Genomic DNA, 21,923 nt, shown 5'->3' on the forward strand with positions numbered 1-21,923 from the left:
TACCAGACTGTCACACCCTGGAAGAGTGAAACATAAATGTTCTCTCCAGATCCTTCATATAGAATGAAAAAAAAAAAAAAAAAAAAGCCACAGCATTATTTTCACTGCATATTCTTGAGAATATTAAAGATGCACAAACACATTTCACTTCCTCATAACTTAATTTCCCGGGTGAATGGGAAGAGTTTAATTTTTTACAAACTCACAGGAGGTTTTTACCTGACAGGTCCATTTCTTGACTCTGATCAAAAGGTTACTGCCCATGAATTTTAATGAGAGTTGCTTTAACACAGTATGAGCATGAAAATCTTAATAATACAAAGGTAGGAGGGGAGTTATCCAAAGTTCTTTTGTGATCCTTAATTTTAGAAAATTAAGGAAAGCCATATTACTGATGCCACATAACAGCATACATTCTTAATGGTGAAGTGGCAAAAGAAAATCAACCCAAAAGCCACACAGAAAACCAGTCTGAGCTCAAGACTGAAACACAGGACCTCCCCTAGCTCAGTTTCCAGTTACCATGAGAGTTTAGTCACCTGTATTTATTAATTCCATCCCTGCTTGATCTATATTGTTGTGGCCAGACTCTATCCCACTGCTTCCCTTTATTTTATAGGAAATGTATTTCTGTTTTGTAACCTGCTTTGGGAAGCAGCTGCCCAAGCCAGTGTCTCCCTGTCCATATTGCCTCTGGAATGTACAGTATCTTATAATGTATCTTGGCAACAATAATTCAAACATGTTTTTATTTGCATTTCACTATGGCTTTTCTGTTTTTACTGTTCTACTTGGGTGTTTTTTTGACTCTCAATACCTGATGAATTTCTAATCCCACAGTATGAAATTAAGGTACAAGCCCTCAGTTTTCATGCCTGAGCTAAAAGGCTCAGAAGCTGAGTGCTGAACACCCCATTACAATGAAAGGGAAATTCTTAGCTGAAATTTAACATGTTTTTTCTCAGAACTGGGGTGACCTAAGGGCACGTGCACAACTAGTTACCATGGATCAGCTGGCGGGCTCAAACTTATCCCACCTTATTTTCCTAAAGTGGATGTTTGTAACTTCATACCAACATGTTTGAAAGATTAAAGGAGTTAAACTATGCTGTAAGTTTATCTTGTATGGGAAAACACCTATTCAAGCTAGACTGATGCATTTATTTTAAACTAAACATCCAGCAGAAGCCACAAAGGTGATGAAGGGTCTGGAGCATCTCTGTGGGAGCTGGGCCTGATTAGAGAAGTCAGAAAGGGGATCTCGTAAATCCACATAAATATCTCAAAGCAGGTGTAAAGAGGATGGTGCCAGACTGTCTTCTGTGGTGCCCAGCGACAGGACATGGAGCAATGGACATAAACTAAAATAAAAAGTTTCACCACAACACAAGGAAGAATTTCTTTATGCTAAGGATGGCAGAGCACTGGAACAGGCTGTCCAGGGAGGGTGTGCAGATTCTCCCTCTCTGGAGACATTCCAAATCCACCTGGAAACATTCCAAACCCATCTGGAGACATTCCTGTGTCACCTGCTCTTAGTGACCTGCCTCGGCAGTGGGGTTGGAATGGATGATCTCCAGAGGCAGGCCCCTTCCAATCCTAAGGATTCCGTGATCTATGCAAGAGCAGGTCGGGTTGGGCTGGGGGGGTCGATTACATATTAGGACGAAGTTTTCCACCCAGAGGGTGGTGGGGCACTGAACAGGCTCCCCAGGGAAGTGGCCACAACCACAACCCTGCCAGAGCCCCAGGAGCATTTGGACAACGCTCCAGGCACAGGGTGGGATTGCTGAGGCTGCGCCGTGCAGGGCCGGCAGCGGGTCTCTGACGTTCCCCGTGCTTCCCCTCCATGCCGGAGCATTCCGAGCCCCCGGGCTGGCCGTGCACTGCCCCATGCGGCGTTGCCGGAGCGCCGGGAGCCCGCCGGGCCTTGGGGCGGAGCGGGGCGGCCGCAGGTGCGGGGCGCGGCCGGGGGCGGCCCCGGGGGCGGGCGGGGGAGTCCCCGAGACGCCCGGGCCGGGCCGGGCCGCATTTAAGGAGCGGCGTCGGAGTGTGGGAGCCTCGTCACTGTGCCTACAGTCGCCACTATGCCTGTTAAAGGAGGCACCAAGTGTATCAAGTACCTGCTCTTCGGCTTCAACTTCATCTTCTGGGTGAGGTGCCCGGGCTGAGCCCCGCGGGACGGGCGGGGAGGGAAAAGCGCGGGGAGCCGCGTTTTGGTTTTTTTTTTCTGGTGCGTGGTTTTTGTTGTTTGCCTCATTTGCTGCCCACCCTTCCCCTAGAAGGAGCGGGATGGGTGCCCGGGTGCTCACCGCTTTATTTTTCACATTTTTCGGGTTTTATCGTAAGGCGGGTCGAGTGTGCCGCCAGGCGGGGAGGGGGTGCTGGGTTTGTGGCTAGCCTCCCCCCCCGCGCTCGACATCCCCCAGCGCTACGTACAATCCTCGCCCTAAAACTCCGTGTGCAGGTCGGGCTCCCTGGTGGCTTTCCCGGGGCTGTGCCCGGGGTGAGCCGGTTCCTCGCAAGTTGTAGCCTGTTGTTGTCGGGTGTGTGAACCCCTCGTGTTTGGTGGGAGCTGTGGCTTCCCTTCGAGTTTAATCTCTTGGAGCAGACCAGCACGCGTTGAATTCGTGTCTCCGGTGTGGTTCCTCGCCCCACTACGCCTTGTTGGCCAGGCAGCGTGAGGAAACACCGCTCAGTCGAGAGGGTTGGGGCTGTTCTCAAGCGCTCGGGGCGTGGGCATCTGGATTTAGCGCTGGCTCCTGTATAGAAAAGTACCGTGGGAGCTGCTTGTGTGCCTGATGGATAGGTGCAAAGTTGGGTTTTCTCTGGGCTGTTTGCCACTGTAGAGAAGGCTATGAGGGGGAGGAATGAAGTTGGAGCTGCGGGAAGAAGCCGCGTCTGGAGTCGGTCGCAGCACTGCCCGTGGGACGGGTGGAAGTTGCAGTGTTAATGGGTAAAGTGCTCGGGATGTCTCCATGTCGCAGTGGGTTACGGCAGAGCTGAGAAAACAGAGCTGGGCCGCAGGTGAGGAAAGTTGTGTAGAACTTCACCTAGTGAAGTGGCACATGTTGCCACCCGGGACTCGCCGGGAGAGTGAGCAGGGCTGTGGCATTTGCAGGGTTAGAGCTGATCAGAAGGAAAAACCTAATAAAGCGCTGCCTGAAACCTACGGTCAGTGAGGTTTTTTTAAACCTCGTGTTAAAAGAGACTGAAGTATTCGTGGTTTGCCTTGTGCCTGTTTTGTTTGTTTCCAAGTTGCAGACTTTCTGCGGAGTATTTTATGGGACAAAAATTCTTGCTGTTGCAAAGAGGCTCTTAGCCTGAAGCATCACCACCTTGTTGTCTGGGGCCCAAGGCTGAAAACAGGGAGAGGGGTTTTGTTTAGGTTGGGATTAACCTATTGCATGGGAGTGTCATGGTAATAAGCACTGAGGCTTTACTCATACTTTTGGGTCCTTGTGGATACAGAACTGTACTGGTGACAGGGTGGATGGAAGAAGAGTGGTGCTGCTGCCCAGAGGAGCTAAGACATCATGGCTTTACAAGTTGCCTTCCTGAGTCTGGCAGTATGCAAATAGGATGTGGGAAAGAGAAGAGGAAGAAAAATGAATTAAAGGGAGCTAAATGCATCTTGGAGATCTCAGTTAAGTGTCTGAAGGCCCCATGAGGCAGTGAAATGCAGGCAGCTTGGGTCAGTGAGAGATAAGTGTGTTTGACCAGCTGCAGTGGGCCTTGCCTGCTGAGGATCACCACATGTCATTGTGTCCTGCTGAAAATAATTGGAGGGGAGTTTAGGGGGTATGGTGTTAGCCAACCTTGTGTCCTCTGTGGAGAAATAAAGCAGCTGTATCTTGGGTTGTTCTGCACTGAACAGCATGAAAAGAAAGGTGTTCTGGGGCTGCCAGCATTAAAAGGCAAGAACCACTCTAAATAACAAAAAAGGATTTAGTGTTTCTTTAGTGTTTTAGCTTTGAAGATGTAAAAAGTCTGTGAAGTAATGGAAATACGTTGACAAAGCCTGTTGTGCCCAAGTGCACTTCTGTACCTCCTTTTTTTGAAGTACATTGCCTCCTCTAAAGATAGGTGAGGAATTTAAGTGGTCTGCGGCAAGTCTGCAGATGGCTGTGGATGCCATGTTAGGTGGGATGAATTTGCTTCCATCAGAGTCTTGAACAAGGTCTAAGGAAGCAGAAGGGCTCCAACAGCTTGGTAAAGGAAGTTACCGAAATAGAAAGGGAAACTCTCAAAGTTGAAGCTGTATCCAAAGGAAGGAGACAAAGGTTCATAAATGCTGGTGAGCCAAATAAAATGCACAATAACATTAGCCAAAGGAAAGCTTTAGGCATAATTTGCAAAAAGCATAACCCTCTTCAGACACCTGAAAAAAAGGGAGTTTCTCAGGGAGTCCTTCCAGGCAGTAATAGCTCCAGGTATAAAAGTTTTGGGAGCAATGTTTGGCAGGACTTTATTTTAATGGGGAAGATTTTAACAAAGTTCTGTGCCATAATCTGTCTTTTACTCTGAATCCTGCACAGGTTTGAACTGACCTCTTGATGCAAAGGAGGTAAAACAGGAGCAGTAGTAAATGTTTGATTAACAATTCTCCAAAGTCACACAACACTTCAGAACTCAGAGTTGTGATTAGGTAACTCCCCCTGCTCACTATCCCTTTTGATGCTGGAGGGCTGGAATGCAGCGAATTGGGAGGCTGGGTTTTTGCTTTATGGTAGTCTGAGATACCCAGAGAGTAGCACATATGGAGTATCTGGAAACAGCCAAAGAGAAGATGCTTAAAAGCTTGTGTACATGTGGAGATGGGACTAGCTACTGCAAGGGGAAGTCAGACTTCATGAAGCTGCTGCCTTGGAGCCTTTAAAAGCCTGAATGTTGGAGAGGGCAAGGACTGGTTATTGTTGATTCACTTGTTCAATGTCTCTGGGAATCCTCAGGCTCTTGTGAAAACCAGACAGTGCTGGAGTAAGATCCTGGCAAGGATGAGATGGCTGTTGGAGTGGAGGCAGGGCTGTGGGGAGGTGCAGCTCTCCTGTTGTAGAGAGAAGCAGTGGTGCTGGCACAAACGCTGTGGTGATCATCATAGCCTCACGTCATCTGGAGAAGCATAGGAGGTACTGCTGGGGAGCTGGCTGGCACCCATTGTCCAGGGTGATGGAGGTGGTGGCTGTGTGCTGACACAGCAGCTGAGGGCCACAGGCAGGCATTGAGTCATTCCCATGGGAGGCACCAGCAGGAAGCTGCCTGGAGATGCGAACTAAATGGTTCAGGGGCAGTTGTTACCATGGAGCACTGAAGCCTTGGGAGAAAAAGATCTATGATCCTTTACAAACACCAGGTAGATGCTCAGTGTCAACAAAGCAAAACCAGCTTCAGAAATGAAGGACATGGAGAAGATGGCGTGTAAAGTTCCCTAAATCCATGGCATGCTGGTGCCCCACAGTGCTGCAGGCTATTCTGGTCATCTGCCTGCCTTGAGAGGATCATAGTGGAACTTGGTAATGTTTGGGAAAGAAAGAGGAGGATTTCTGCCATCAGCAACTGTAAGTAAGTTGGGATTCTTCAGCATGGAAATGTGCTTGAGATCCTTAGGATTGTGATTGTCCAGGCAGTAGGTGGGGCCTGACTGTATTGAAAGAGGCAATGAGCAAGCACTGTGGGATATGAAGCCAGGAAAGAGGACGTTTTTGGAAGAAAAGTGTTGTTGTGGGGACAGCAGTGGTGCTTTCTCCTCACCTGATGCTGATGAATAGGTTGGTCAAGGGATACATAGCTAGGTTGGAAAAGGCCCTTAAGATCTAGTCCAACCTGTTAACATGGAATTCAGCAGCCTTTTGTTAATTTTTCTTCTCTCAGGGTGCTGTCTGTGTCTTGGCACAGTCTTTAAGTGCATGACATGTAGACCAGGAGGTTGGTCCTGGGAAATGCTACTGTCTGTCCTGTTCTCTTAAACCTTCCTGAGGATCTTGTGCTTGACTGATCTGGTGCCCTTTCTCCAGTTGGGAAGGCTGGGCACTAGCATTCTGAAACTTTTGGGACTTCAGAGTTTGGCTTAAAATGTGCTTGTTGTCTAAATGGAAGGAAGGGGACATCTTTGAATGTTTGCACCAGGTCAGGTTAAGAATGGATCAGTAAGTTTAGGAGTTGAATCCCCTCTCTGAGCTGTAGGAATTAGGGATGGCTGTGTTTCCTCTTAAGATGGAATGTTGCAGCAGGCATCACACTCCTTGCTGCTGCTGTGCTGCCCTTGCCAGGGCTGGCGTTCTCCCACCTGGGTTTGCAAACAGTTCTGCTGTCTTGGCATGGCCAGTGCTGGCCCTGGCATCCCTGACATTCTGCTTTCCAAGAATAGAAGTTTGGGGGCTGATTTGGAGTGTGGAGAGGAGGTGTCAAGCCTAATACAGAACTAAAAATTATTTATTATCCCACCAGGCTGGCTTGAGTTTAGTAAAAATCAATGAAAACAACACATTTTGTGTCTTAAACCTGAGCACTGGAGTGGTCTTATCAGAGCTGGCTTGGGCCAACCTTAGTGTGAGCAATGCTGAATTACCTTGAGTTGTGTAATGAGTGACTGCCTTTAGCTGTGCCCCCTTAACTCCCAGGGTTTGCTCAGACTTGTTGGTCCTGGTGATGAAGTCTTTTTCTAGGAAAACTGCAGGCTCTTGAGCAGTTTGGATTGCGCCAGGCAAGTTCCTGCATGTTCTCCCACTGGCTTCCTGCTGCTGAACAAAAGCAAGGCCTTGCATTGTTAATTTTCAATGATGTGTTTTCCCTTTGTGAATTTTGTGGAATACAAAGACATCTGCTGTGGATGTTTATGGTTTAATGTATTTTAGACAAGCAAGTGCTATAGCACAGAGACAGAGTTCATGTTGAAGCTTTGAGCAGTCATCTTCTTGCTCCTTTACACTATTGGGCAGCTCTCTTGTCCTGACTTCCCACTCTCCAGAGTGCTGTGTGTTTTATGAATAAATTTATGAATTTGTGTGTGGTAGTGCCCGCTAAAGATGAGCAGAATTAGGCCTGGAGAGCTCTTTTCCTTCTGTAGCTTGCAGATACCTGTGATGTTGTTCTGAGCCATAATCTCAGCTGCTTTTCTGCACCAAGAACAGCAATTCAGAAGGTCTTTCCTCCTCTGGTGAAGCAGAGGACTTGCAGAATGGGCAGGGAAATATGCATGTGTCTGTTAGTATGTATATATGCAGGCACATATGAAAAACCCAGAAATTGCTTTTGCTTTCTGTAATGAACTGATGCAGCTGCTGGCTAGTGTGTGACTAACACTGCTTGGGCTCAGTTCAATGTATTTTGACTCCAGTAAATTCTGTGAAGTCAGGAATGGAGTTTGCTGCCGTAAGAAACCTGATGTGAAGCTACTTAGAGTTCCAGCAGTCCTAGCTCCTATTTGCAATTCTAATTGCAAATACAGTAGACTGTATTCTGAATAGGAACTTGTATGAAATGGGCACTAGTCTTGGCAGTGATTCAGGAATTTTGTAATGCTGCTCCTACTGTACTGGAGCACCATTTTATTGCAGAGAGTGCTGTGACATTAACATAGGCCACAACGTTCTCAAAACTAGCTAAGCAAAAAGAAAATACTCCCTTTCCAATCCACTTTTTTCCAAGCTAGTTTGAAAATAGCTGCAATTTCTTGTATAACTGCAAGCCTGCATGGCACAAGTGTTACAGGAGTTTTTTCAAAACTCTGAAAACCTGTGATGTTGTGGATTACACTAGTTCTGTAATTGAGGGTTTAGAGTGATGTTGAGCCTCACCTGTACTTACTGTTCATGGGGTTTTATTTATGGCGTACCAGTCAGTAACAGGACAGAAACAGCTCATTACTACTTACAGTGTTCTCAATTTTTTGCATGTGCTTTGCAACGTTCTAGATCTGGTCCTGGCTTTTAGTTCAGTCTCTAACAGTAAGAAGTAAATTCTTATGCAGTCAGAATTTTAGATAAAAGTTCGAGTGTTTATGAAGTAAAGATGGTAAGTGGGGTGCTTGTCCCTTATCAAGGTGACAAGGTCAAAAGGGACTGAACAAAATGGTCTTTGCAAAATAGTAGTTAAATCCAAAATAAGCTTTCCAAAATAGTGTCACACATTGTGCTGCTATGGGATGTGTTAAGAGAATTGATGGTTTGGGTTTTGGTTTTTGTTTAAACCTCAAGATTTTGACATATGTTTATGGCATTGTCATTAAATCTAACGGTTTCCTGTGTAAGCCTTCTGCTGGGAGACTGAATCTGTGAAACCTCGGGTGTCAGAGTGGGTCAGAAATGCCGTGGGAATTGCTTGGTAAGGTTCAGTGCTGAGGCACACTCCAAGCTCCTGCTCAAGTTAGCCCGGGATGGTGAGGGGAGGAAGGCAGTGTTCTGTGTGGCTGCTGCCTCCAGGATACACAGCTTTTCTCATCTCAAGTGTATCCTGACTGGTTCAGGTCTTTTCTCAGTTATCTCTGCTCACATGGAAGTCTGGGATATACCCTTAGATGTACCCAGAGGCAAAGCCGGGGAGACACAACAGAGCCGTGGGAAGGGGTGACTTTGGAGATGGGATGGGTGAGAGGAGGGAAGCTCTGCACAGGAGGCTTCACTAGGAAAGGTGCAGGCCTATGTAAGAAAGGAAGATAGGCCAAAAAAACCTGTTTTTCCTGTTGCAGCAGGCAGAAAACTGCATGCAGGAGTGAACTTTAGGGGCAAACTGGGGGTGTTTGCATGTAACAAAAAAAAGAAAAATAGCCTGAGAAGCCTCCACAGGGCTAGGAGAGGAGTGGCCAGGTAGTTTTATCTGTATTGCAGCTCTAAAACTGCCAAGCAGAGCAGGAATGTGCTGGGAGTAGTGGTTAGGGAAAACAAGGAAGCCTGGTTAGCTGGAGCAGGGAAGTCAGTAGTGTAGTAGTGCCAGGACATGCTGTTACTGGAAAATCACTGCCACAAACTTTTCCAAAACAGCAAGTGAGCAGTATCCCTTTAACTTCACGTTTTGATCAGATAGAGAAAAAAAACACCCCAACCCTGTCTTCTGAGCTCTTTTTGCTGTACTTGTCACTATAGAAACATACTACTTACCTGTCTGATAAGCACACAAACCCATTCTTTTTTTGTGTGTGAAACCAGACAAAATGGATTATGTTCAGGAGTAGTGTTGTTCTTTCCCTGCTAAATTTCTTTTTCAACACAGGATAGAGCTACTTAGAAACACACAGTATTGCTGAACTCCTGTGACAAAATAGGTCTGTTAGATGGGGAATCCCCTTGGATTACCAAATAAAAACCCAACAATTAGGTTATCTGGGGATCTGCTTCCGCAGCCGAGGTTGGGGGCCTCACACCCCTTTGCCAGGAAGGAAAAACACAGCTCCCAAACCATCCGAGTATGGCTGCCCATCCTGCTGGCATAGCATGGGTGAGCAGGGAGGTGACAGTGCTTCAGCCTCTAGTGTGCCACACTGGCCAGGGTGCTGCCAAGTGCCCGTGGAGCTGTGCTTTTCTCTTCCTCAGAGGCTGGTGTTGCTGTGTCCTCATTTCTCCCTTGTTTTGATGGAAACTTGAAGCTTCAAGTTTCTTGCCTTCTGCTTTAAAACTGCCTTTTTTTAGTTCAGTGGTCACTGTGGGTAGGAAGAGCACAAACTGAGAACATAAGTCTGCTTTCCTTAAGAAACTGAGACAAAAAGTCTCTTATTCTTGTATGAAGGAGCTGCATTTTATTTCTAATCCACCATGCAGAGAATTATCACTTTGTTTAATTCTGCCACTTTTTTTAGTGCTGTGCAGCAGTTCACTGGCATGAGGCATTATCACTGTTCTGTGATCCTGTAAGTCTCTTGTCTTCCTGGCATCTTAACCTTTCCCACAGAGTGACTGCTTTTCTGAGGAGAAAACATGCCATGTAGCTCTGCATGGTGGTGGGGAATGGTTAAATTTGTGTTTTGAGAGGAGCTATATTAGGTACATCATCTCTGCCTAATGTGAACCGACCAGTTTGTTTCTGGAGGGCATTAACTGAGCCTTCTCCTTTGCTTGGAATTTTAAGATTATCTGTGTGGTGACAGTATGGCTTAAGAGTTTCTTTAGTTTTACAGTCCTTTTCTGTGCCCTGCTCCATTTGCAGAGCTCTCTACTTGAACACTGGAGCTTGTCAAGCTGTAAATAAGGTTGGTAGATGAGAAGAACTAGGTGTTCAGACCTGTGGCTTCACAATTTGTGAATTCTTGGCAAAACCAGCAGAGGCTGTAGGCTTCTTCTACTGATGGGGATCTGGATCAGCTCTAAAAGCTGAAGATTATTGGATGACCCAGGAAAGAGTGTCTCAAGCAGAGTGTTATTAAATAGTGGGTGACTTAACAGCGGTCTCAAAGCAGAGTTTTTTCCATCACTAAGCCTTTCTGATGTTTGAACTGAGGCACTGGGATGAGATCCTTGAGGTAGCAAAGGCTTTAAGTGATGCTGCAGCCAGGAGAGCAGGTAGAGCAGCAGTGCTTCTCTCTGTCAGCTCCCCTTTGCACCTCTCCCTCCCCCCAGGGTGCAGCTGTGGCACAAGAAGTTGAACTGATGATGCTGTTGTGACATTCTGTGCTGTACCAAGGTGCTCCAGCATAACTTAATCACCTTGTCAGGGTAGCCCTAGCAAGGCAAGCAGGAGGTGTGTGCAGGTGTGCCTTAGGAGTAAGCACCAGAAATGCCAACAAAGGCATTTTGCTTAGGTCTGGAAAGCTACAGATGGGTTTTGCTCCTGGGGCTGTGTCACTTGATCTGTTTTCCCCGCCTACAACCCTGCAGCTCCTTCTGGAGGCAGGCCTGGCCCTTGGGTTCCTGCTTTACAAGAAAAGCTGGTTTAGGAAAGCTGGGGCTGTCTGTGAGCAGGAGCTCCTCCACGGCAGGGAGAAGGGGCTCTCAGGCTCCCACCTTTCAGGTGGGCTGGTGTGGAAGGGGTGTATCCTTGGGTGCTTTCCAGGGGAATGCTACCCATATTACCACTGAAAATTGCCATTCTTAAACACTTCCCAGTTTCTTAGAGGCAAATCAGGAATGTTGTTTCCTTCTACAGTGGCCTTATCAGAGATCAGGCTTTTTGGAATTTTATTTTTACTTTTCATGTGTCCTTTGCATGACCAAAGCACCAGACTTTATAAACTTATCGCTCATTCTTAAGTTTAAATTTTTAATGTCTGCTGCAATGTTTGGGATTTCTGTCCTCATATCACTTTTGTAGAGCTATTTTTAATAGCTAAATGGTCTTCAAAGGAAGAGCTGAGACACACACTCCAGCTTTCTACTTTCTCCTGGTTTCTTCATTTTTCTTACATGCAAGAAAAGCCCTTTTATTTTTTTCTTTTTAAAGGGGGATTTGGTCTGTTCAATGCTATTTCTGTTTTTATTGGCCTTACCAGAGTGCAATTCCCTCCTTCTTGCAACAATTCCTATTGCTTTTGCCAGGTGTTTCATCCAGAGGCTAATTTATACACAAAGTAACTTGCTGGAAACACTGGCACCAATGTTAAGAGGAACCTGGAGGCACACAGGCAGAGATGATGAAATAAAACTAAAAATTACCTAAAATCCAATTGTATGGCTCCAGATGAGCAATATTGTGACTTTGGCAGCTGGTAATTTCTTATTCCTGTCAGTGTGGTCACTTAATGGGTTGGTTTTATCTTCTTTTGCAAGAAGAGCACTCTTCCTGAACTCCCTTCCATGGTAAACTGAACTCTCACCAGTCTGTTCAGTGCACTAAAACTTCCAGCTGGCCTTAAAATGCACTTTTCCTTGCAATACACTTGATCTTAAGTGTGCAGCTTCAAGGTCACTAAGCCATGCAATGTCTGCAGCCACCCAGAATAACACAATGTGTGGAAGGATGAGTGGAAATACTGACACCTGGCTAAACCTTGGATAGTTTCAGGAAGGAACAAGAATGGCTTTGTTCTCCTGTGGCATTGGAGTTTATATTATATAAATGCATCTGTCAACAAGGTGCCTCATGTCTGGAACTTGGTTTGTGTGTTGGTATCCCCATCTTTTTATGCTTTTCCTTTGTCACCACCTTTTTAAATAACAGCTGTATCCTGTTTGCTTCTGATTTTGTTACTAATGCAAGGCTGGGTGGATTAGTTGGTATCATTTAATGAATCTTCCTTGTTATTATAGCTTGCAGGGACAGCAGTGCTTGCAATTGGACTATGGCTTCACTTTGATTCACAGACCAAAAGCGTCTTTGAACTGGAATCTGACACAAAGTTTTACACAGGTGAGTTGGGGGATCACTTAGGAGATGGGTCACACTTCTGTGCCCTGATTTCCAGGCTGCTGAGAAACCTTGGCCTTCCTTAAAGGGTAAAAAGGCAAAACAGCCCTAAAGAGCCCAAGAGTAACTTTCCCTGGCTGGTGCTGGGGGCAGCTTTGCTTGTGAGCACTTCTGCAGACAGCAGTGCTGTTTTTTGAGTGTTTTTTTGGCTCTTCATCCTTTTTCCCACAGTGTCAGTAAACATTTTGTATTCCCAGAGGCTCCTGGAAGACACAGAGGATGTTTCTTCCTGATGCTCATGACCATATGCATCAGCAAAGTTTCACATTAAGCTAATTGAGTAATTAATAATTTTTCTCCAGAGTGACCAACTTGAGCTACCCAAAACACAGCTGTTGCCCCTTCTCCTCTGCTATCAGGAAATGCTGGGGGAATTGGGATTGGTCAGCCTGGGGACCAGCAGGATTTGGGGTGACCTCATTGTGGCCTTGCAGTATCTGAAGGGAGCCCACAGAAAAGATGGAGAGACTCTTGACAGGGGCTTGGAGTGACAGGACAAGGGGCAATGGCTTCACACTGACTGAGAGTACGTTTAGATTGGATATTGGGAAGAAATTGTTCCCTGTGAGGGTGGTGAGGCCCTGGCACAGGCTGCCCAGAGAAGCTGTGGCTGCCCCATCCTTGGCAGTGTTCCAGGTCAGGTTGGATGAGGCTCTGAGCATCCTGGGATAGTGGAAGGTGTCCATGCCCATGGCAGGAGTTTGGAGTCAGGCAGTCTTTAAAGGATGGCTTCATCTTTCTCTTGCCAAAAAACTGGCTCCTGTCCTCGCCTACTCACCTGTGACAACTCCCAGAATGGTGTCTGAAGGGTCACTTGTAAGGAAGTGCAACTTGTGTTGGAGCCTCTTAGTCCAAGGGGACCTGTGCCTACAGGGAATACTGTTAGGAATGGTGTGGAGGCTGTAGTTGGGAATATTTGAAGTGCTTGTGGGACTTCATGAAAAAGCTGCAGGCATGCAGACAGGTTATCTGTGAGAAAATTTGTGGTTTGCCCTTTATATGATGGCATCAGCAAACTGGGTGGTTCTCAGAGCTGCCGGGAAGATTCCCAGATGCTTTTAAGTGGACCTCAGGAAAAGAACAGAGATCTAATCTTTACTGTTGAGCTGAATATTTAACAAGTCTTATTTTGGGTAGTCTAAAACAACTCTTCCACCTCCTAAAACATAAATTTTTTATGGTGTGATTTTTAAGCTACTGACTGGATGCAGCCAGTGAAACCTGCTTGAAATCTCTGTAGGTTAAACTGATTTTTAAAAAAGCTCAATAGGAATTTCTGCTTTAACATAATTTTCTGGAAGTAGTTACTGACTGCAGTAAATTACAAAGCAAGTTACCTCAAAGGCTTTCTGTACAACTCAAACTAAGAGGTACTGATAGACTCATTTTATTCTACTTTTTCAAAATGGAAGAAGTTTTTTAGCTGAGGTTAAAATGTCAGGTTTTAATCCCGTACAAATAAGATAAAAAATGTCAGGCTTAATCCCTTACAAATGCTGTATCAAATAGATGTTTATTTTGGCAGCTAATCTTATTGAGTTGCATCTAGAATATATAATTTGCAAATGCTTACATCTGGTTTACTTTAATTAGTATTGATTGGATTGCTGAACTCTATTTGTTTCACTGTTGGTAGAGATGTCCTGCTTGCTCCATGTGCTTTGTGCTGATTCTTTGATGTTTCACCACCCCTGTAACAGTCTTTGCCATACTTTGGGAGCTTTCTTGCTCAGCACATCTTGCTGCTGTCTCCAGCTCACAGCTATGATGATTAGGCTGGTTGTTCCCAAGTTTAGGAGGCAGAGGATTTGACATGAATAGAGCCTTTTACCTCAAATATTTGCTCTTCCTGCTTCAACATACTCACTACCTAATTTCTGGGCAGAATAGTTTACAAGCTCTGACACTGTTTCTAGTTGGAAGAAGTATCTGCTTCAAGACTTTGCAGCTGTTGATAAATCACTATTCCACTTGTCTCTATCTTCACCTGTGGAGAAGTTGATAACTCTTGGCTCTGAGCCTGTTCTGAAAAGTGTCTTACAGCTTGTCTTAGATGGCTTTATCTTGCCCATTTTCTAAAACTTGTGAAACCGCAGTAGGGGTATACATTGTGTTACACTGAAGGTTTTATTTATCAATTTTTCAAAATGTGCTTGCTTTGAAAATTAAGAACAACAGCCCCCCCTTATTTTTTTTTACTTGAAACACCTTAGTAAAGAAACTTAAGCCTTGGCAAAAGCTACCAATGCTATTTGTGGAGCAACTAATTTCATATCTTGCTGCTGAGGTCTCAGTGACCTGCACACCTTTGTTTTCCTCCTCCCTAGGTGTTTACATCCTTATTGGAGCTGGTGCCCTTATGATGCTGGTTGGTTTCTTGGGATGCTGTGGTGCATCACAGGAATCTCAGTGTATGCTTGGCCTGGTAAGTGTTCAGGGTAATGCTTAAATTTTTGAGCAGCATGATGAGAAAGGAGAGAAAATATTACTGTGTAATTCAAGGGCAACAGATTGCAGACCCCAGAACAATCAGTGTTTAAACTCATGGTCACCTACATAATACTAAAATGTTAAATATAGTTTTTATTTCAAATGCTCCTCCTCATTTGAACAGAGGATGACATCAAGAGGCTGGATATGTCTGAGATACAAGTGTCAAGACTGGGAGTATTGTAAACACAGAACTAAAATATTTATAAGAGCAGTGCTGTCATTGCTAGGCAGTTCAGCCTGGACTCTGAAGGTTGTGCAAGCTTTAATTTCTGAGACCAGAACTGTGGTGTTTGATGCATGAAACAAGGCTCTACTGTTCATAATCACAGGATGAGCTCTTCTAGTTGACAACTGCTCAGCAAGCCAATTACTGGAGAGCAACCTCATTGTTTTCAGACTGGAGGGGCCAGTAGAGCTTACTGGGTTTGTACACACTTGCAGAACTACTCATCCAAATAACCAGAAGACTTAGTTAATAAGACAACTACTATAGCCACTGAAAGAACAGTTTACCTTACCTAAATTCAAGCATTTCTTGCAAAATTATGCCTGTAGCCCTTTATAATTTTGAGTATCTCTTTAAAGTGCTTCTAAATGGTAGTGGTGTTTTGGATCTGGTAGTCTGTGAGACAGAACACTTTTATCTGTGTTTTATGGGATATACAACAAAGTGGCCATTAGCTCTCTGGGAGTTGGTGGCAAGCTAAGAATTAAGTAATGACTCCTAAAGCAACAGGAGTGACAAACCAGAGTAAAGAATTGGTGCCAGCTGTTGTGATGTGTCTGAATTACTTGGACAACTTCAAAGTCGAAGTTAACAGATGATTGGCTTTAATTAACACTGATCAAAAAGCAGGACTGGTGCTTGGGGAGCACTGCCAGACTTTCTGACGCTCCTGGAAAGAAGTGCTGACCCAGTGTCCTTTTTCCTGGTGTTACCAATGTCTCAGACCTCCAGCAGCAAGCTGGTTGAGTGACAGCTCCCACAAGCATGGACAAACTTGCAGTGTACATGTGAGATGCTGGTTTGTGGTGCTCTGGCCTTCATGAATAACGTGGTCTTTTCTTTTGTAGTTCTTCTTCTTCCTTTTTGTGATTTTTGCCCTTGAAATTGCTGCTGGGATCTGGGGATTTTCAAATAAAGAAAAGGTAGGTTGCTCTTAACAGTTGGGAATGGTGGGATGCTGGAACAGGTTTGCCAGAGAAGCTGTGGCTGCCCCATCCCTGGAAGTGTCCAAGGCCAGATTGGATGGGGCTCTGAACAGCCTGGCCTAGTGGAAGGTGTCCTTGCCTGGGGCAGGACTTAGGTGATCCTGAAAGTGCCCTTCTGACCCCAAACACTCCATGATTCTATGGGTGTGCCCACAGTCAGCAGGGCAGTACCTGAGCAGCTGCAAGCAGACAGTACTTGACCAGTACAACTCAAATCCTTGTTACCCAGGGAATTTGGAGAAGAAAAAGGCTGAATCAAGCAAAACAACACAAAAATCTAACCAGTATTTAAAAATGATACTGTAGCAGGGAAGTGAGAATCCAGGAGGCTATTGCAGGGTAGAGGTGCCTTCCAGACAGTACCTGGCTGAGCTGTGAGGTGAAGCAGGCAGGCTGGGAAGCTTTACTTCCAGAGAGGAGCTGGGTCAGCTGACAGCTGAGTGTTCCTCCACTTGAAGCATGACTGCTGTGGACTGTCCTTCCCAAGCAGTCAAGATTGTCTTGTTTCAAAAGCAGATGCTTGGTGACCAGGGTTGCTTTTCTGCTCATATTTTATTATACAGTGGGGAAATATAGAAACTTCTGGGCTACAGTAGAATAGGAAATATTTTTGGGCAGCCAGTGGGCAAAGACATGGTTCTCTCACTCTTCTTAGAAGTTCAGAGATTTGGAAGGGGAAACAGTCTTACCTGTTTAGGTGTGACTATTAAAGTGAGTGTACAGTTATTTCTGACCTGAAACAGGTGAGCCTTCTGTCCATCCTCTATTTGTATATGGCAGAAGAATGGGGTATTGTAGGCTGCAGGATTTTTGATGACTGACTTGCTGGAAGCAAGTTTTTTGTAATTAATACAAGGTATGATACTAATACACCATTAATAAACAACTCTGCTTTTCCTTAGATCATTGATGAGTTAAAGGAGTTCTACATGGACACCTACAGAAGAAGAACTCAGACAAGTGCCAGAGACACCCTGAAAGCACTTCAGTTCACTGTAAGTATATGGTTCTGCTTAACCTGGACAGTAATGCAGCTGCTCCTTACACTGTTCTCCATGCCACCCGGTCCTCTGTACAAGTCTCTTGCTACTTAGAAGAAACCAAAGATTGCAGAGATGTTTTTGTGCAGTATAAATGAATTCAGCATGACTTTTTTGTCTATCTGAAGTGTCTAGGACGAGTTCTTGTTTTTCTAGAATTCAGCAGCAGGCTAGGAAACTCTGGATCTGTGCTGCTGAGCTACTGGCACCCTAGTATGCACACCTGCATATCTGTGAGGGGTTCAGCTTTGTGTCTGTAAGGAGCATAGGCTGTCACCAAAATGATTGTGTACTTAGAGAGCTAGCTCTTCCTTTCAGAACCTTGTCCTTTAATTTAATAAAAGCTTGTTAAAATTAGGTTTATAGCAGTCATGTTGACAAGATTTAGTCTTTAATAAAAACTAATGTAAATTTTTTGTTGTTTATTAGGGTGGTTTTGTTTTTTTTTTTTTTGTCAGGTTACTGAACAAAAATAAGGATTATTTAACCTGGGTCTCTTTTTGTGTTTTCTGTTGTAGCTAAACTGCTGTGGCCTTACTGGAGCTGTGGAACAGCAGTACATGGATACCTGTCCTGCAAAGACACTGTCTGAGTCATTCTCTATGAAGGTAAAGTTTGACTTAAGTCACCCTCAGCTCTGCCCAGTGGGTAGAGCAAGAAACACTTCAGGAAACCCTCCCAGTCTGTGGGAAATCCCCATGTCACACTGGCGTGGCAGTCTGTGTCTGTGATCAGGCTGGTTGTGGAAAGCAAACCTGCTGTTACCATGGAAAGAACAAGCAGGAAGTCTGACCTTGCTCAGGAAATGTGCTGTCTGTGTGTCACAGACTCACTGGTGGGATGGAACATCAGAACTTTGCCTAGGAAAAAAACCCTCACAGTTCCTTGAGAGCTGTGTTCTCCTCACTGCATCTTCCTGGTGCTTGCTGGGAGCTGTCACCTCCCTCCTGGTTAGGGAGAAGTGGAGCTTGGAGTGGGACCAAGTCTGAAGCTTCAGCAAGGACTGGGTGAGGGGAGTAGTAAGGCACTGATAGACAGATAGTCTGTTCAGGTGAGTTTGTGATAGTGAAGGCAATTCTCTGAATCAGATTTCCCTATTGGAATAACTCTGCAGATGTGCCTGTATGCTACAAATAACAGGAGAAAATAGCTTGTGTAGTTTTTAACCACCCCTCTTCCCCTTTTCCTTACAACCATCCTGTGCTCTTGCTTTATGCTCCAAGACAGTTTATATGAGTCCTTCTATGGTTCTTACCATACAGGAATTCAATTAATGACTTGGGGTTTTTCACTTTAATTGACAGTTTCACATATCTGCTCACATGAGACCCCTCAGTCTGTGTCTTTAGTCTTGTCCATGCAGTTTTAGCTAGAGTGTGTGGGAGTAGCTGAGACTGCATGCAGGTTTTGTTTGTTTTTATTCTGCTGTGTGTTTTAGCTTCATCTGTTGACTTCATCTTGTGATGCCTATTCCCAGTTGTAGAAAAACAGGGGACAGAGACTGCAAGATCAAAGGGATGGAATGGAGTGTGCCTCTAAGAAGCAGTGCTGTGTTGGTATTCTGACTGAACTGACTTGTTCTTGCCAGCATATCCCTTTAATCCTAGATTCAGTCTGTCTTCTAGACTGGATAAGGAACAACAGAAAAAAGTATCTTTCAGCAGCTCACTGATGTTTGCTGCTGGAACAAGCATTACAGAAGCTGGGATGTAAAAGTCACTTACATGAGGCACCAAATGTAAAAATCTCTGGGTTCAGTTCTTTTCCCCAGGATTGGGACTGACGAGCAGAGAGATGGTCTTTGCCTTCAGACTTAGGATGTTTATTTTACCTTATCTGTATTACATTTTTACAGATAGTAAGCACTTCTACATACTAACCTAACAAGCTACAAATGGCGACCTTGGGCTCTGTCCACAAGGTCTTTTAAGCATAAACTATCCAATTATCAAATGCCAACTAATTTATTTTTTACTTTTAACCCAATGACCAAACACCCGTGTTCTGCACTGCGTACTTCTCCATCCAATCACACAATATTACTAAAATTCATGAAGAAGGTGAAAGAACAAGGCAGGTTAATGCCCTAAAACCTCCATCTTGTTGCATACGTACTACTATATCCGAAAACCTTAAGGTTTAAATTTTCCACCAAGTGATACACTTATGCTTAAACTGCATACTCACAATTTCAGTTCTATCTATATTATCTATTAATTTTGGAAGCCTTTTCTATGGCCTCAGGTCAAACACAGTGTTCTTTTGTGGGTCTGTGCCTGTCAGCACAGAAAGCATGAAATTCTCTGTGTCCAGGGTTCCAACAGGATGAGAGTTTGACCAGCTACCAGTCTCTTAAAGATTTATACCTCTGTAAAAGTGCCTTGTTCTTTTTATTGGCCAACATGTCTCTGTTCTGGGGAAAGGATTATACTTACTTTTTTTTCCCCCAGTTGCAAGGGTAATTCATTGTCCTGGGAACATTAAACTGGCCCTTCTTTGAATCTGCCCCTGGTGTGAATCCTAACCTCGGATATCCTGCCATTCCCATGCACAGTTTGGTTCATGAGGTGTCTGCAAAATTACAGTACCAATTGGGAATATCAAGAGTGGCTTTAAATCCCTTTTGATAAGGGATGAGCTATGCATCATCTGAAGTGCTGACAGCCATTGTAACAAGGCAAGCCTGATAAAACTGCATGTTCAGACTAAGAGGAGAATCCTGCTGTAGTCAAGGTGCTGTTAACAGGTTGAGATACATGAAGAATAGATTTAAACTTCTCTAACTCCTGTGTAGGACCATCCCTGGCTCTCTTTAAGGATGTGACAGTAAAGGCTAGATCAAAGCAGCTTTTTAAAGATGAATCTTCAAATGAACCTTGTGTGTGTAAAACACTAATGAACCATCTGTTCTGTTTCAGTCCTGCCCTGATGCCATTGACTATGTCTTCAAATCCAAATTCAATGTCATTGGAGCAGTTGGCCTTGGAATTGCTGTAATGATGGTGAGTTTCAAGATTATTTAGAGGGTGCTCAGAGGATATGCAGAGCAGAAGTCTTGGAGAAAAGTGCCTGGCCCAGCAGCCCACAAGGCCATTCCACTGAAGACAAGTCCCAGCAGGATTAAGGGTGTGTGCTGCAGGACTACCTGAGGCAGTGCAGAGGATGGGATATCTCGGGCCTCCCACTTCTGCTTTGGATTCGGATCTGCCTCCTTGCACTTTTAGCAGTGGTGAAATCTTACCAGTGATGTGTGTATATGTAGAGTGAAGATGTGTTGGTCATGTTGCTGGCCCGCATCTTAATCCTAATATCTCTTGGGGATTCTTCTTCTCTTTCCTTTATAACAATTACAGGCTTTGCTTAGAGGGCTGAAATAACAGGGCTTCTAAAAAAACTTGTGCTTCTACATTTGACTTCTCTGGAGAAAGGCACATTCTAGAATAATCAAAGATTTCTCAGGAGATACAGCAGTGGTTTATAGCTGCTGGTGCTGTGCAGGGCCAAAAGCTGGACTTGAAGATCCTTGTTGGTCCCTTCCAGTTTGACACCGTACTTGAAAACAGATCACAGAAGGAGATGAATGGGATTCCTGGGAATGAACTTTGGGGATTGTGGGGTGGGGATGGCAGAATAAAGTGTAAAAATACAGAATAAATGTGACCTCTGGCCTGGGAAGATAAGCTTGTCCTCATGCTTATAAAAGCACATGCCTTGCTTTCCTGATTTCTAATCTGTTTGCTTTCTTTCCAGGTTGTTGGCATGATATTCAGTATGGTTCTGTGCTGTGCCATTCGCAGAGAAAGAGAGATGGTCTAAGAGCTGCAAACCCAAGATTCCTGCACTATAAAAATCCTCACCATTAACTTTCGCGTTCTGAGAGCATTTCTAAAACGTTATATATTTGTTACCTTTTTAATGCTTTATTTGGTACTGATGTAGGTTTGCTTTTTATGTTACAGGTTAAAAATACAAAGGTTTATCTGACTCAAGACAAACATTGTACATAAAATATCTGACTTTCTTGAAACTTACATAATTTGGATGTAATTTATGTTGGAGACAATTTGATATTTAATAAAGAGTAAGATGTATTGTTTGTGGGGTAGGGGAGATGTTGTTATGTTGATTAATCCCACTCTTGTTATGCAACTTCAGCTCTTTGCTATGCTTCAATGTTAAGTGTTTTTGGGATAAAGCAGGAATTTACTCCTTTGCTAATGCCCCATGTTGGAACAGAATGGGAGATGCTGGCAGAGTGTGTCAGGAAGGTGTGGTCATTCTTCTTTCCTTGGTGTGTGTGAACAAAAGCAGGTCTTAAGTACATTCCTAAAATGTCACTGCTGTGACACTTTTACTGTCACCTCCTTGGAGGGTGGCAAAGGCTGGCTGCCACACAGGTGCTGTGTAGGCAGTAGTAGCTCCATGCAGCCAGGCTGGGCTCTGCCTTAGGGCCAGCTGGGCTTCCTGACATCAGCCTGACACATCTGACAGCTGCTGCCACAACTGTCCCCTGGTGCCTGGCATGGCCTTGGGCCCTTGGCAGGGCACATTCCCTAGTGTATGCTCAGGATTTTTTCACTGGCTGGCCTGGGGCTTTGATTCCCCAAAGCCAGCAAGGTGCAGTCTCAAGGGCTTACAACATATGTGCCAAATCTCAGGTTTCCAAACGGAATAAACGTAAGTTGCATGAGCAGTTAAGCATCCAGCTCTGCAATTGCAGGGTTGAGGCTGTCCTGTTTCAGTTTAAATATGGGTATGGGAGAAAGCAGAGATACCAGTGTGGATTCCTTTGCCTAAAGAATTACCAAGTTGTCCAGTGTTTCTACTCTAAATGGCTTTTAAGTGTTT

General features: G+C 44.7%; 1 protein-coding gene across 2 annotated transcripts; it reads left to right on the forward strand.

The window, feature by feature from the left end:
• The first annotated feature begins 1,995 nt into the window (after positions 1 to 1,995).
• Positions 1,996 to 21,185, forward strand: LOC131573445 (CD9 antigen-like). Of its 2 annotated transcripts, XM_058827419.1 has the most exons (8): positions 1,996 to 2,153; positions 12,174 to 12,273; positions 14,658 to 14,755; positions 15,898 to 15,972; positions 16,938 to 17,030; positions 17,594 to 17,683; positions 19,994 to 20,077; positions 20,826 to 21,185. In XM_058827419.1, exons 1-8 carry the CDS (start codon positions 2,088 to 2,090, stop codon positions 20,889 to 20,891), a joined length of 672 nt encoding a protein of 223 aa, XP_058683402.1. In that variant the 5' UTR covers positions 1,996 to 2,087; the 3' UTR covers positions 20,892 to 21,185. The 2 variants fall into 2 exon arrangements, with proteins under 2 accessions (XP_058683402.1, XP_058683403.1); XM_058827420.1 differs by lacking the exon at positions 19,994 to 20,077.
• The last annotated feature ends 738 nt before the right edge of the window (positions 21,186 to 21,923 follow it).

The sequence above is a fragment of the Poecile atricapillus genome, chromosome Z, assembly GCF_030490865.1.
Source record: "Poecile atricapillus isolate bPoeAtr1 chromosome Z, bPoeAtr1.hap1, whole genome shotgun sequence".
Lineage (NCBI taxonomy): Eukaryota > Metazoa > Chordata > Aves > Passeriformes > Paridae > Poecile > Poecile atricapillus.

Bases quoted from the DNA above. Each gene is read 5' to 3' on its own strand.
- LOC131573445 (XM_058827419.1), top strand. From the start codon at position 2,088: ATGCCTGTTAAAGGAGGCACCAAGTGTATCAAGTACCTGCTCTTCGGC. The intron at 2,154-12,173 runs GTGAGGTGCCCG...TTGTTATTATAG, and splicing joins GCTTCAACTTCATCTTCTGG to CTTGCAGGGACAGCAGTGCT. The intron at 17,684-19,993 runs GTAAAGTTTGAC...GTTCTGTTTCAG, and splicing joins CTGAGTCATTCTCTATGAAG to TCCTGCCCTGATGCCATTGA.